At 38.6% G+C, this 15597-nt stretch overlaps 1 protein-coding gene across 1 annotated transcript in view; it reads left to right on the forward strand.

Annotated features, from left to right (window-relative positions):
• Positions 1–2782: 2782 nt before the first annotated feature.
• The window catches only part of LOC140934556 (uncharacterized), a 30211-nt gene continuing 17396 nt past the window's right edge, over positions 2783–15597 (forward strand). The window contains exons 1-11 of the mRNA XM_073384161.1: positions 2783–2905; positions 3481–3619; positions 5225–5550; positions 5820–5958; positions 7697–7836; positions 8481–8669; positions 9734–9872; positions 10267–10386; positions 12391–12560; positions 14208–14346; positions 14613–14917. Coding sequence (XP_073240262.1) covers positions 3481–3619; positions 5225–5550; positions 5820–5958; positions 7697–7836; positions 8481–8669; positions 9734–9872; positions 10267–10386; positions 12391–12560; positions 14208–14346; positions 14613–14917 — 1806 coding nt within the window. The 5' untranslated portion in view covers positions 2783–2905. The remainder of the gene's footprint in view (positions 2906–3480; positions 3620–5224; positions 5551–5819; positions 5959–7696; positions 7837–8480; positions 8670–9733; positions 9873–10266; positions 10387–12390; positions 12561–14207; positions 14347–14612; positions 14918–15597) is intronic.

Consider the following 15597-nt stretch of genomic DNA (forward strand, 5'->3'; position numbering starts at 1 on the left):
TATCGTTTTCAGACTGCGCCTATCCAATTGGCCTAGAGAGAGGTGTTATTCCAAACAATGCCTTTACAGCGTCGTCTTGGTACGATGTAGATCATGAGCCTTGGCTGGCACGGCTATACAGCAGAGAAGGCGAGGGAGCCTGGTGCGCACGGGAAAATGACGGAGCCCAGTACCTTCAGGTTGATCTCGGTCAAGTTCACATCATAACAGGCGTTGCTACCCAGGGCAAATATGAGATATCTGAGTGGGCGATAAGATTTCGAGCATGGGTGACAAACTTCAGTCTGTCCTTTAGTGACGATCAAACGACTTGGACCAATTATGTTGAACATGGCAACACGCCAAAGGTGAAAGAAAAGGAAGTAATAGACTTAAGTTGGTTAAAAGGTTAAAGAAAAATCATTTTCATTTTGGTCACTTAAAGAAGACTTGAGTGGGAATGACCTTGACGTTCTCTGTTGTAGATTAAAAAGTGTTCATAAGTTTTTTGTCTTACAGAAGGGATCATATCTTATATCAGTTAATCCTTAGAAATTGTAAAACTGAAATTAAAACAGAAGCTTTTAAGGTTAATACTATATCTCTGTCTACTGATAACGGAGTTATTTGCTTATTGTTTCCTGACCATTTGATGGCCGGTAGTCTTTTGTTTGTGATGACTTAACTTACAGTGTATGTGATTTTTGTTGACGACATCTTAACATTATCGGACAATATGAAATTTCACTTTGTATACTGTTCTCTTGGTGATTTAGAAATTGTGTTGAAGATTTAAAGTGGGGACCCAATATTTTTAAATTTTAGCCAGAATTCTCACCCTTTGATGCACTAGCTTGTGTATTACACTCAAACGGGCAGAAAAATGAATTCTCGTCCTTTATCTTTCGTTTTTTATTTTCCTTTTTCTGGCAAATTTGCCTGTTTTGCGGCCTTGCAAAATAAATTTGTACCTTTAATCCCCATCTCTGTAGATTTTTGAAGGTAATTCACGAAGCAGTCAAGTTGTGCGACGCACGCTTCTGAAGAAGATAGTTTCAAGGTATTTACGGATCCTTCCAGTCACGTGGTTTGGCTGGACTTGTATGAGAATGGAGGTATACGGATGCAGAGGTACGAACCTAATTCAAGACGGCCACACCTTTTGTTCAATCTTTAGTATTTGTATAGCAAACAGATTTTCATTTCTCTTTAAGCCTTTTTGATCATCGTCAAATGGAGCACTGAGGAGATATGTCTTGACAATGTGTTCTGTTGAACTCGCGTTGTGATTGTACACATAAACCTGACTGGTTGTAACGACGTACGATGCAATGAAAAATTCCATACCTTTTAAAATGCAATCTTATGACTTGCTCTTAATAAACGTATCCGTTTCTCTGATTGTATCCCTTTTTTGAAGATCGTGCCCTCGGTTTCTCTTTGATCCTTTAACCTGAAATTAAAGCATTGACCGCTGATCAAGAGCGGCTCTTAGTGTTGGCGCCCTTCCTTGCTAAATCGAACAAGATTTGAAAAATGGTCGGTCTTTATATGGTCGGTCGATGGTCTATGATCGGTCACTTTTATTTGAAGACGGGCCAGAGCAGTACCGCACTCACAAGAAACTGTGATAAAGGTCAGATTTAACGCCTTTATCGCCCTTGTCGTCGTAAGCGCCCGCTTCGACAAGAAAGTGCACAGATTTTACCGGTGGCACAAAAATACGAGTGCAAGAAAAGTCTAAGAAAGGTTAGGCAAAAATCCAAGAATACTGCTCTGAACTTAATTAATAAAGATCGTTGTTTCGTGGTCCTAATTATATTAGGAAGGAAGCTTTTTATTACTCTACTCAACCCAAAATTAAATTAAATGGAGAAAGCAGTTCATTTAATTTTTCCTAGTTATAACAGTCTGGAAAGCTTTCCAATAACTAAATCAAAAAATTTACATGTGATTGATTGCATGAGATTGATTAACCTTCATATAAGACAGTTGGCACATACAAAAAAGTTTGATCAAGGTTTTGTTATAAACTATTTTCCAATTCTCTCTTCTGTAATGCGATTATTTTCCAGACAGACAGTGAGGGTAATGCGTAATAATGTAACACAATTACTAAACATCAAGACGATGTGTTTGGCATGACAACTCGAGAATTTTTTTTATGATGAGAACCTCGGCAAGACTAGAGAATTTTTGTAATAATGCCGTAGATGCTGTTGCAAGTAACACCCTTAAAATCTTGGGAGAATAACTGAAAATTAAAACACTGTTTTTGGCATGGTATCTGCAAAAAGTTTGGTCTTTACTTAAGCCAATAGGCCTGCCAGAAATAATTCAGTCCCGTTTCCCCTGTTACGCTTGTCAAGGGCCGCGATCCATTCAACCAAAATTCAGACCGGTCCGACCGGGAATAGTGGTCCACCTCAAAAGCTCTACCAGTTTTTCCGAAACTTTTCCGGTTGAACCGAACCGATCCATTGAGTTTTGGACCCAAATTTCTGGAAATTTAGGTTGAATGGATCGCGCCCATGTTCAGTCAAATTGACAAATCGCGTAGCTACAAAACGACCGTGAACTAGTCCTGAGCAATGCATTTGTATTGCCTTTATTACCCTTAGCTTGTTCCATCGCTCTTGGAATGGAAGACATTCACATCCCAGACGAATCTATCCTAGCCTCTTCATTCTATGGTAGTGGTCGCTCTTCGAAAAGCCGTCTTTTCAAGGATCCTTATGGGTGGATACCAGCCGTCGCAGATCAGAACGCTTACCTTCAGATAGAAGTTGGTAGCACAGATCACGTGATCACTGCTGTGGCGACACAAGGGTTTCGCAATGATGAAACAGCAGTGGTTAAATTTCAGTTGTCGTTCTCAAAAGATGGCCTGCACTGGTTCGAACACAAAGAAGACGGCGAAGTCAGGGTAATATAAAAGCTTCTTTATAATACATCATGATCTCTGCCGATGTCTGGGTCTCGTTAGCGCACATCAAGTGTCCAGTGTTACAGGCCAAACGTCGAACTTTTCAGGAGACAAACCAAACTTAGTGAGTTAAGTTCATGAAAAGTTCGACGTCTGGCTCAGTTAAGTTCGTCTAAATGAGACTGGATCGTCCAACACGTTCTATCCGTCTGCTTCAGACGCATACAAAGTGTGAAGTTCGACTGCGGGAAAAACATCAGTCTTTAATTGCGACGAACTAGACTAATGAACTAACAATTTCGATGCATGATAATGTATATTTAGCCGCGGTCGGTAGAACATTATTAGAACTGCTTTTTGGTCTGATTCAGATGATTGGTTCGACGCTTCGTAAGTTCGACGTCTGACCCAAAAGACAATTTTAACTTAATTTAGGTGGACCCAAACTAGAGTTTGGTTCGTCTCATGAAAAGTTCGACGTTTGGCCCAGGCCTTAACGATGTATGGTCTGGACTAAATCAATGATTGATTCCACAATTGATTGAGGTAATATGTGATAATTTTTGTCACTGTAGATGTTCGAGAGTAGCTTTAGCGCCAACACAGTCACAAAGCACTATTTGAAGAAGAACGTCACTGCACGCTTTATTCGGTTTTGGCCCAAACAGTGGCACAGAAAGCGGTACATTAGAGTTGAGGTGTACGGATGCAAAGGTAAGTGTTATGAAAACATCATCCTTTTTGAAAAGGAGGCTGTCACACTTAACTTTCGATCAAGCGTTTTGGTTTTCTTCTTTCTTTTTTTCTAGAAGAACGGGGGAGAAAAGGAAACTTGATAGGCTCAAAAACAGTCTGTTTCTGAACACTTTTGTAAGTGGATATCAAAATAATGCGATGGCGTCAATCAGATTTCTGTTTTTTGAAAAACTGGCACTTGTATTTATATGATGGTGCATTATCAGCTGGAGCTTAAGTGTTATTATTATTCATTCAAAATATTTCCCCAATTCTAATTGGCTAAAAGCACACGCACAATTCACCATAACCAGTTACTGATCACCAAATTTGGAAGAATTTTGTGTTTAACGAGGAAATGACGTCAAAAATGCAGCCCGCTACAGGTTAATGCACCGTTAACCGAGAAGACCTGGGGACGAGGTTGAGTTGTTTCGGTTGTGAAAGCAAAAAAGGGCGGACACTTCATTTGTGTCAAGAGTAGGAACTACAGCTGGAACTAGGCGAAACAATAGCTAAAAACATAGCAAAAACAGCAAGAGGACAACTCGGAGGGCGACATCTCTGCTATTTGGAGAATATTTGCGGAGCTGGACAAACCTAAACGTACACTATCAATGATGAACTGAACATCGATGCAGGTAAGCATGTTTTAGCTATGTTTAATTTTTAAACTGGGAATTATTTTGAATGAATAATAAAGCAATTAATGAATTCGGCTTTCGTAGGATATGAAGAATCAAGCAGACCTCGGAAGGTGTTATCCACTTCTGCCTTCTGCCTCGGTGGATAACACCCTCCTCGATTTGCTTAATTCTTCATATCTTACTCAGCCTCATTCATTGATAATAAATTATCCCCACAAAAAGGAAAAATGGTAAATCAGAGGGTCAGCGTTAGTTCACCGCCGGAGTGGGTTGTTTTATTCAAATACCATTGCAGGAATCCTGTATTTTTCAGTACACCAAATACCAGAAATATCCGGCCCAGACAACAAAAAAATGCCACCAACACATTTATGTTGTTTCGTTTCAGTAGTTATTGGAGCACAGATGATAAATGATGAAATGCCGCTGGAAATTAACATACGTTACAACATCATTACGTAACGTTTCTGTAGATTTTTATCAAATATAGATTTGGTTCTTGCGCCAAGCACCGGTGTTCTAACGTTGGATAGGGCTATCCACCAGAAAAATCATTATCCAGCGGATAAGTATTAAGGAAACCCACTGCGCCATCCACTGGATAAAGATGATAGCGTCATCCACCTTTTCAACAACTGGGCCCAAATCGATAAGTTTGTCTTAAAAATTCATTCAATAAACTTCGTCCCTATTTTAGGACGCCCATTATAGGCTGTGGCAATATTGATCCATAAAATGCTATGAACAAATAACATTTAGCGTGACATCCGTCTTTCTTAATAGGTTGTCCCCCGCATCACGTTTTTCCACCGTTAATATATCCCACAATAGATTTATGAGGCTTCACCGCAAAAAGAGGACCAACTCGGTGCGTCTTATGCTACTTTCATAGTGTTGCAAAGCATCTAAAATACTTTTAACTCTTTGTATCCTTTAGTTTGTAAAAGGTCTATTGACGTTTCAAACACTACTAGTGAAGTTAACTATCCTATCATGTCTACATATGATGGTTCCGTTCTCACACCATGGCAAGGAAACCTTCGATTAAAAAAATTGTCCACAGTACCTTCTGCGTGGTGCGCTCCTAAAAATGACTCAAATAAGACTCAGTTTCTGCAGCTTGATTTTCGTATTGTCAAAGTTGTTCATACAATTGCTGTTCAAGCTCATCCAACTGAGAACAAGTGGATAAGGAGTTTTACCTTAAGCTCCAGTCTTGATGGAATATTTTGGAAAGAGTACAAGGAAGAGGGAAATTTGAAGGTAATTTCAGTCGTGATAGTAAATACAACTTTGCTTAACGTCGATATGGTTTACAAGCAAGAAACTGACGCTGAAACTGGCGCACATGTGCAACCTTTTTTGGTGAATTTCAAGGGTATGCTTAATTAAATGCAACAACACAGAAGCATCTAGCTCTTTACTACATCTTTGTAAATTAGTAGTGATGCCTTTAAAGTTTATCTGCCCTGGTGAAAAGCCATGTTTTATTATAACGCTTTGGATGGCTTATTTGATTTTCTTCTGTTTAGACTTTTAATGGGAGCTTAGATGGGACTTCTGTGGTCGCACGAAATATCAAATATAATCTTCGCGCCCGTTTTCTGCGTATCTTTCCAAAGACCTGGCACATCTATCCTTGTTTAAGGCTAGAGGTCTTCGCTAAAGAAGGTATGGACATGCATCATAGCCAGGGAGGAATTATTCCATGAGAGGCTTTAATCGAGCCTGTAATGAGTGTGGAAGTTTGGTTTCAAATAAATCAAGAAAACCTCCTGCCTGAACAACTGCATAACAGGCGCGAGACGAGGAAAGGAGAAAAACAAACCGCCTGTTACCAGTCCATTGTTGTGGCTCTTCCCACGTTCACTACATGAACGTTGCGTTCCTATTGGTTAATTGCATTGATGACGCGTTGTTCTGGCATGTTCGTCTAGAACAAAATAACCGTCAAGTAGCATGTTGTTTTGACGATGCCGTTCGAGAAGCCTTTCCTTTGTTTCCAAATGTTCCAGAAATAAAAGAAAAACAAAAGAAATGTTTAAATTTAGGGTCAAGATATAATATTTTCCTGGATTTTTTCCAACTAGGTTAGGAAAAAGCCTGATTTACTAACGTTTGTCAATTAAGTGTTGACAAGCCAAACACGACTCATAAGCTCGTGACCTTGGAATTTGTTTGGAATACACGTTTCCCTCTTTTCTTTGTCAACACTGTGTTCGGACATAACTAAACTTTGACTGCGCAAATCTTTCGCCACACTGAGTCTTACATTATTGAAGGTGATAAATTTGCCCTCGCAGTTATTTCCTGTGTTTTATGCTGTTGTTGGTGTTTCTGGTAGCCCGAAAAATGACAATGTTTGAATAATGGATCGTGTTTTGATTGGTCCTTTTGACATCACCGCCGTCAGTTTGCGTAGGTGGGCGGACGAGCCAGAACAGTGGACTGGTAACAGGCGCTTTATTTTTCTCCTCCCCTCATCTCGCGCTTCGCGCACAATGTCTCGTTCGCCTCGCTTGGCTTATAAAGCGCCTGTTATGAAGGGTAAAAAGAATGGGAAGGACGTTGGAAGCTGAAATTTCTATCCCCTCTTTACATGAACCATAAATTAAATCTGGCGAACATGCAATTTTGTTTATTTTTTGAAGGGCTATGAACAATAAATTATAATGTGCATGAACCAAGACTGAAAGTCTGCAATGGCATGCAAGTGAGCAATATAACATTATTATATTATTACTTGTCAAAGTAAACCTAACCATCATTAAAAGCTTAAAAAACGTTTCTGAATTCAATCTTATAAATTCAGTGGAAAGCATTCTTTTTTGAAATATTTCCATGATATTATAGAAAAGTATAAATATGGGACCTGAACTACACAGATTACGTGCTATAGATGGATATTAGTCACACTTTGACAGACTTTCCATTTCACTTACAAAAGTAATCACAGAAGATGGAAGTTTCTTTCCATCACGAGTTTGCAAAATACACTGCTGCAAGTACAAAAATAGTTTTTTTAAGACCTGTTGGGTATTCAAACATAAAAACATAATGACAAGCCCGCAACCCAAGAGTTTCCTTTATAAAGGCTACCACTGAAGGAACACAACAATAGCTTGTCGGCAGCCAAATGCACACTCTCGATTGGGCGAATCTAAAGCCCCATTCACACCGAAGCTTAAACATGTTTAAAAGCTGTTTAATTAAACACGGTTTGAATTTTCTTTCCTTCATAAAAGCTGCTAACTAACTTAAATGGATTGCAAATTTAGTGTAAATTACAAACCATGTTGAATTTTATTTGAATCCTGTGTGCATGGAACACTGTGTCGCTGTGTTATATGATAACTTGCAATGTATACTTGTTCTTATTTTTCTTTTTTTGATATTGTACTGCAATAAGACTGCACTGATGGTCTGGGAATGGAGAATGGTTACATAGCAGACGAATTCGTTACAGCCTCAAGCGCCCTACGAGTGAATAATGAACCTTGGTTGGCCAGGTTATACAGTCAGTTGGGTGAAGGAGCTTGGTGTGCTGGGGTAAGAGAAAATATTTTTCTGTCGTAACTCTTGAAAAGATCACCGTTGCTTTCGCCACCCAATAAATTTCACCTTTCACAAGGAAAAAACTAAAGTGAAATGATTTGGTATTTCATTGGTATCTATAAAACAAGTAGGACATTACATGACCACTTGAAGATACGAAATTTCTCTTCAATTGTTGAGAAATAATTCACTGGCGACCGCAGCGAACCAGTGAAATATTTTTCAATGCTAGAAGAGAAAGCATCTGTATCTTCAAGCGGCCACGTAATATCCCCTATATATGTCAATGACTCTCTCGAAGATTAAATAGCCACCAGACGTCTACATCTGTACAAACTGAATTTTAAAACAAGTGATTTGAATTCTTTACACTGTAAAACGTGACAATAAGAGCTGCCGACATGATATTCTTGGTGCTTGCGACGGTCAAAGTGGCATTTTAACGTAGATGAAAACCTGTACAAAGGTACATGCATCCTATAATTATTTTATTTATAGTTAACCTAAGACTGAATGACATACGATGTTCAAGTGTCGCGTCTCACTGGTCTCTAAACGCCGTTCTCATAAATGGACTACACGGTTGTACTTACTTTGCACATTAGAATCGTTGCCTCTCGTTGCTTCCCCGCTTATAGAAAAACGACGAGAAGCAGTTCTTACAAATAGATCTTCTACATCCCCATCACGTGACACGCGTAGCAACGCAAGGAAAATTTCCAGTACCTGGGTGTATTTTTCCGGATGCTTGGGTGACAGGCTATCTGTTGCGGTTTAGGCAAGATGATACTGACTGGAAAAACTATACCGAAGGGGGAGCAGATAAGGTAGGTTGCTAAATTGATAGTGCGTTACCTGCAGTTACCACAGGAGTCTAGAACTAGACCGAAATTGTTGGAACAATGATTTAATTTTCGTACTTGTTTGTAACTTAGGCATAACTTTGAAAAAGCAGTGCGTGCAGTTGATGGTATCTTCCGGTAGCCCACATACACGTGTGCACATTCCTCCCCATACACTTGTCCAACATTTCCCACATAAACGTGTTCAGGTGTTCAACATTCTCCAGATACGCGTGTTGATCATTCCCCCACGTACACGTGTTGAACATTCCTCCTGATACACTTGTTCAAAGTTCCCCAAATTTCCCCACATGATTTTAAAGTGTCCAACATTTTCCAGATACGCGTTTTGTATCTTGAACATTCCTCCTCATACACTTGTTCAGAGTCCTCCTTATTTCCTCACATAATGATTAGGTGTTCAGCATTCTCCGACGTGGCGCGTGCTGATCATTCCCTCACGTACACTGTTCTCTGCATCCCTCCGAGTAGACGTGATCAGCAATTTTCCAAATTTTCCCCACTCATTGTTAAACATTTCCCCACATACACGTTTTGAACATTGCCTAAAATACACCTGTTAAACACCCGTGCACATACACGTGCTTAACATTCTCCCTCGTACACTTGTTCACCATTCCCCCTTACACATGTGTTCGGCAGTACTTTTCCACATACACGTGTTCAGCATTGTGTTTGAGGAGGAGAAAAAGGCTAAGCATGTGTACTTTCCTCTTCAGCGTCTTCAAGAAAGCAGCATAAGCAACGAACACTTTTTCATCAAGGAATGAAATATTAGCAGCCTGATATACTAAGTCCCCTTACTGAGCATACATGCGATATCGTCCTTATGTACACTTACAACTAAGATCCAGTGGAGTACATTTCTCCAAAATCTTACTGAAGTGACATATTTTGCCTGGATGAAATGTCCAAAATTTGCTATATTTTACACCTTCTCATTCATTCACCTACTCCAACTTACGTTCTTAACACCAGCCAGGTTTATTGTCATTACCTAATCATCTCCCTTTTTTTTCTGATGACAGCTTTTCCAAGGAAACGCGAACCATTCAAGCGTGGTCACTTATTATTTGAAGGATGGTGTGGTCGCTCGTTATGTGCGTTTTTGCCCTGTGAACTGGTTCAACAGAATTTGCATGAGAGTAGAGATTTACGGATGCAAAGGTTGTGTCCCAAATTTTTGCTTTGTTAAGACATTATAATTTGAAAACGACAAACGACAACGAGCAAACAAGACACAAAACACAAAGAAACAAATAAAGAAGCAAAAACAAGAAAGCATTTAATCTTACTTTATTGCTGCCCGTAGCAAGACCTGTTATCCTTCCTTTCTCCCCATTCAAAGTTGTCATTGCAACTATTGGGGTCTTTGCACCTTAATATTTGAGGAGAGATCAGCAGTTACACGGTTATTAACGAAGTAATATTTAAAACCAACTTAACTAGTATTAACAGATTTTATAGTTATTTAGAATGACAAATAAGTATTTTGTTATCCACACGGTAAATGATGTCTACTTTAATAAATTATTAATAGCGTTTTTGTCGTTTGTTGCAGCCTTTTTTCATCCTCTGGGTATGGAAGACTACTCCATACCCGAAACAAGCGTCATATCTAAATGGAGTGGAAAAATTAATACTGCAAGATTAAACACTCTCAATACAGCCTACTGTGCAGGTGTGTATATAATCGCAATTATGTTTTTCGTGTAAGTCCTTCTGTGCTCAGCACATGCCGCTAGTGTAACTGATAGGGGCACTTTTTGGAGTAAATGAGGGAAGGAAACGGACTCCAAAAGCAACGTTAAAAGTCACTAAGCGCACGCTAGCTAGCGGAGCACCATACCTACAAAAATGTGGTAGTCCATTTTGACTTGCCCGCACATTCGTAATCACGTGCGCGTACCTGCGTAAGAGGCCACGGAAAGGGCCAGGGATAGCACAGTTTGAAAGCACTCGCCTTCCCACTAATGTGGCCCGGGTTCGATTCCCGGCGTCAAAGCCATACCTGATTTAAGTTTGTTGTTGGTTATCTTCTCTGCTTCAAGAGGTCTTTCTCGGGGTTCTCTGATATCTTCCTCTCCATCAAGTCCTGCCCTGCTCCCGTGCTGGATGTGTTTTCTGTAATCACGAGCTGGAATCCCTGGCCACCCTTGTAAATAGCCAACCAGTTCGCCTCCTAATAATTACTTTTCATCTGAATTATTTGTTCCATTATCCCTAAGGAGCCCACGGGGTAAGCTGATAGTAAAATTTTTTTTTCTTGATATTATTTTACTCACTTTATTCAGGTGTCTTTATCTCTAAATAAGGCTTGTTTAGTTTGGGTTAAAAGCAGATAGGCGAAATTATATTTTAAATCTTTACATCCATAATGACTTCTGATTTGCGTTAAATGTTACATCTCCTTTGCTTTGAGTTGCCACGTCTGCATTTGTACGAAAGAGCTGATAAAAACTACCTTAAGACTCGTTTTCAAAGCGAGTCCCCGTGCTTATTGAAAAAAGCTTTTCTTTTACAGGCAAATTATAGTGCGTTTTTATAACAATTGCTCACGTGACCAGCATCTGTGCAAATTTATGGGAACAAAAAAAAGCGTTTACATTAGAAAAGAGTTTAACTCCCACAGGGTTGGTTTGGAACACCAAAATGTCCACCGTGACGCCATGTGAAAACGCTGTATACTAAATCGAAATATTATAGAGAGGCCTGGGGTCAGATAAATAAAACTTTTACAAGTGTACTTTACAAGTGTAGCTTTTTTTTGAGTCTGAAAACAATAGCTACACTTGTAAATTGCACTTGTACAAGTTTCAATAAATTGACCCATAGAATAACTCAAATATCGACTATTGCTTCATAAAGTATTAAATAACCCCATTTCAGACTGTTTAAAATATTTCCCCCGAAATAAATCCGCACTGTATTTGTACCGCAAAGGAAAATGAAAATTGGTTCAAAAAATCGGCAGATAGCTAATTCAAATTTTCAAAACTATGGCCGTCAAATTCTCAGTTGCCATGGTAACGTCAATGTTGGCGTACACATCACGGCGACTTTAAAATGTCGCTACCTTTGAGAGTTTAGCTTGAATGGTTTTGAAGTTTTTCAACTTTTTTGGTGAGGGGGAACTCAAAAGCCCCCACTTGTCTGAATAGGGTTAAAAGAGCATAGCAAAATGAGTTATCTCTTTAAATTTGAGCCCATGGCTCCAAAACAGTGCGGATTTATTTCGGGGGAATTCTATTTTAAAAGTGCGAAATTTGACACAGAATGTCGGACTAACCCTTTTGCTACCCAGCAATTTCGCAGTTTGGAAATTAACGGCAAAGCAATGACTACATACATACATAGATTTATTTTAAAAAATAATACTTAAAAATTTATTATTAAAAATAATAAAAAATAAAATGACGTCTGCTAAGTTTTGCTAGTGTCTTGGGACCCATGCAAAAGTTTAGCTTTTCTTGTTTTTAATATCATCATTATCTTAGTCGACATCATCATCACCATCATCATCACCATCATCATCATCATAATTACTATTGCCAATATTTATCTCAGTGCATTTAAGTTTTCTTTTGGGAGCCACTTAGTGATCTCTTCTGGGGATCAAAACAATTTTAATTCTTTGATCTCTTTATTGGAGTGACTTTGTGATTGCACTGTGTTTTAATCTCAGGACGATCAGAAATGTTTCTTCAGATCGACTTGGGATATGCATCAAAGACAGTTACCGCAATTGCCACACAAGGACATTACTCTTCATGGGCTTTCGTTCAAGCTTACCTTCTGATATTTAGCAGGCGTGAAGGTGAATGGTTTTACTACAAAGAGGGTGGCGTAATTAAGGTAATTAAAAATTTAAAAATATTTGAACTTAATATTCAGTAGGCATATATACGTTTGTATGCCAAACTACCCATGTTTACAAGAAACTGCTAAATGCTTTTAAACGCCTACAGACTTGTACCTTAAAGGCTTTAGTCCACTTGTGAAAAACGTGAATAGAGAAAGTCGTCGTGAACGGTCTTTGGAGTGGTTAAATTCGAAAAAGAAAACGGTATCGTGTTGGTACCTTCCCTCTCAGAAACGGTGCCAAAAAGTTGTAGCCCCCTGATGAAATTTGTTTTATATCTTCTTCATAACTCTACAGGAGCATTTTGTGTTTGGGTGCTGGCACTAACTAATGACTTCAGCACAGAATTGACCAAAAACAGCAATATCAACGTGACACAGCTCTTTTAAGAACAACTGAAATAGGATGATGCTTTGCACCAGATTACCAATCGACAGTTTCAGCTGTACAGTATTGTTATTTTATTATACCTTAAATGTCACGGGGTGGGTACGGTACCTTATTCGACTTTTGATCTAATGGACCAGAATTTGATTGCCCTTGCCATCATGTTCTCGGTCTGGGTCGTATATATTTAACATTCGTAATCCATCACGCCCAAATGTTAGCCAAAAACGTAGTTCTTCTCCTAGCATTTTGTCGTATTGTTAATTTTTCTCTTCCGTCTCCTGGTATTTTCTTTTAACGGGCCTTCTTTTGCAAATCTGTGCTCGACTATGTGATCAGTACCTCTGATGCGAATAGGTCTTGCGCGTGGACATTGATTCGAATTTTTCACAGACCGAAGCAAAGGGTATGCTGCATCTGTATTTTTATTTATTCCATTTTAGCATTTTGTTCTTATTTATGTTAATTTTCAACTAGGGTTTCCAGGGTTTCAATGTTTTTTCTTAGGTTTATTTAGTAACACTTACCCTTCGTTAGGGGATTTGACAATTTGTACCATTAGGCAAAATGTAAGTGCTGGGCGTGCCCTACTCCTTACGTCAATGTAGTAAAAGCCCCGCGTGTAAGAACCTACATTTTTTGATAATCTGGTCAAAAAAATCTTGTACTTTGAGGCAGTAATTGGCAATTTAGGCTAAGTTGGTTCTTAATTTCTATGATTGAGATGCATCTGTTGACCACCAGAAAACTAGGTTTTGCTCCTTAAATTTACTGTATTTGTTCAAAACTGTATTATGACCAGCCTACCCAACTGATCACAAAATGTATACTGTTATCTCTAAAACACAAGCTTTTTGTTAAAAGAAAAATGAATGAATGAATAAATGAATAAATTTAATATCAATTTTTAAAAGTACTTTCTTGTAATATGAATTTGCAGTATTAAAGTCAAACACCTTGGGTAAAATGTATATAACAATTACTACCTGTACCCAACATATAAGAACCAGCTTCATCTTGCTTAGCTAAACAGGCTCTTATATTTTTGGTTATCAAAATGACAACTCTCTGCTTGCAGATTCACTTACCAGTAATTAATCTGGTGGCCAAATTGCGAATGAAAGACTTTACCTCTTTAAGTATTCACCAGTGTATCCTTCAGCAGGTCCCTCACTTGTTATAGATGGCATGTTTTCAAAACAAGTCAAAAGCAAGATACATATTTGTATTGTTTTCCCTTTTGATTTTTGCAGGAGTTGCAAGGAAACACTTCGCCAAGTGAGACCAAGCTGAATATTCTACAATATCAAATCCTTGCTAGACATCTACGGTTGATGGTGAACAAATGGGTGGATAAGGTTTGCGTAAGGATGGAAGTATACGGATTCGAGAGTGAGTAAAGCCTTTGCAGAGTTTTCTGGGTATATACGTTAAGCTATAGATGTGTTTAATGAAGGCCAATACCTTTGACTTGATAGACGTCGATGCCCACTGGCAATATCCAGTGCAAACCGTTTGAGAAAAAGAACGCTGACTGGTCAACTATATCATATTCCCATCCTTTCCCAGGTTCGTAAGTCAAACCCAAAGAATGAAAAATGTATTTCCCTTAACTAGGAACAAGTTTTATTTAACAACTTTTTGTTAATTCCTTTAAGCTCGTACAATCCCGATGATTTCTTTCGGGTTGAACCCAAATGTCAACCTGACTTCAACAAGTTTTTTGGGCACTGGAAACGAGCCATGGATGGCACGACTGACTGTCGGACCTGGTGCCAAGGCCTGGTGTGCCGCGCCTCCAGACATGAAGCCTTTCCTGCAAATAGACCTGGGTCAGATTGTGGTTGTTTCAAAATTAGCCGTGGCGGGAAAAAGTGGTCAAGGTATGGTGACGACGTTTACGTTGTCCTCAAGTGAAGAAGGAGGCTTTTGGCGAATGTACAAGCAAGATTCGCAAGAAAAGGTAATAATCGATTATAATATAAGTATTGTGTTATTTTCTCACCTTAAAAACGTCTAAATACTAACATATTTATTTTATTTATTTATTTAGTCACTCACAAAACCTTACACAACATGAACAAAAGGTGTTAATTAAATTATAAAATTAATGTGACAAGGAAGCCTAACTATAAAATGACTGAATAAATGATTAAATAATACCCAAGCATCTACCCTTTTAATTTGATTCCAAACTTTCCCTGGAAATGGAATGACTGTGCACTCCTAATGTTTCTCTTAAAAACCCCGTATCAGTACGAAGTTGTCCTTAGCTACTTTTAAGTATATGTTGAAACAAATGTATCTCAAGTATTATGTGATAAAAGTGGGCTAATTAATGTTACTAAATAATAAATAAAATAATAAAGAATGGACTGATTGTTGAGTCTTTGATATGACTTTAGTTCATTTGTCTACGAGCCATTCCGATTAAAACAAGTTGCTAGTAAGATGGAAGACATAAAACCAAATATTTTGTATGAGTGGCGCCTCATTTTCATACTGACAGATAAGTCATTACTTTATGGCAAGGGTCAAAAGTGAGTAGAGCGTCGTCGTCTTAGCATTTGCGTAGGCTTTTGAGACTTTTATTTGGACATCTTTTTAGCCACCATAGCATTAAGAAGAAAATTGTTCTTAAGA

The sequence above is a fragment of the Porites lutea genome, chromosome 4 (genome assembly GCF_958299795.1).
Source record: "Porites lutea chromosome 4, jaPorLute2.1, whole genome shotgun sequence".
Classification (NCBI taxonomy): domain Eukaryota; kingdom Metazoa; phylum Cnidaria; class Anthozoa; order Scleractinia; family Poritidae; genus Porites; species Porites lutea.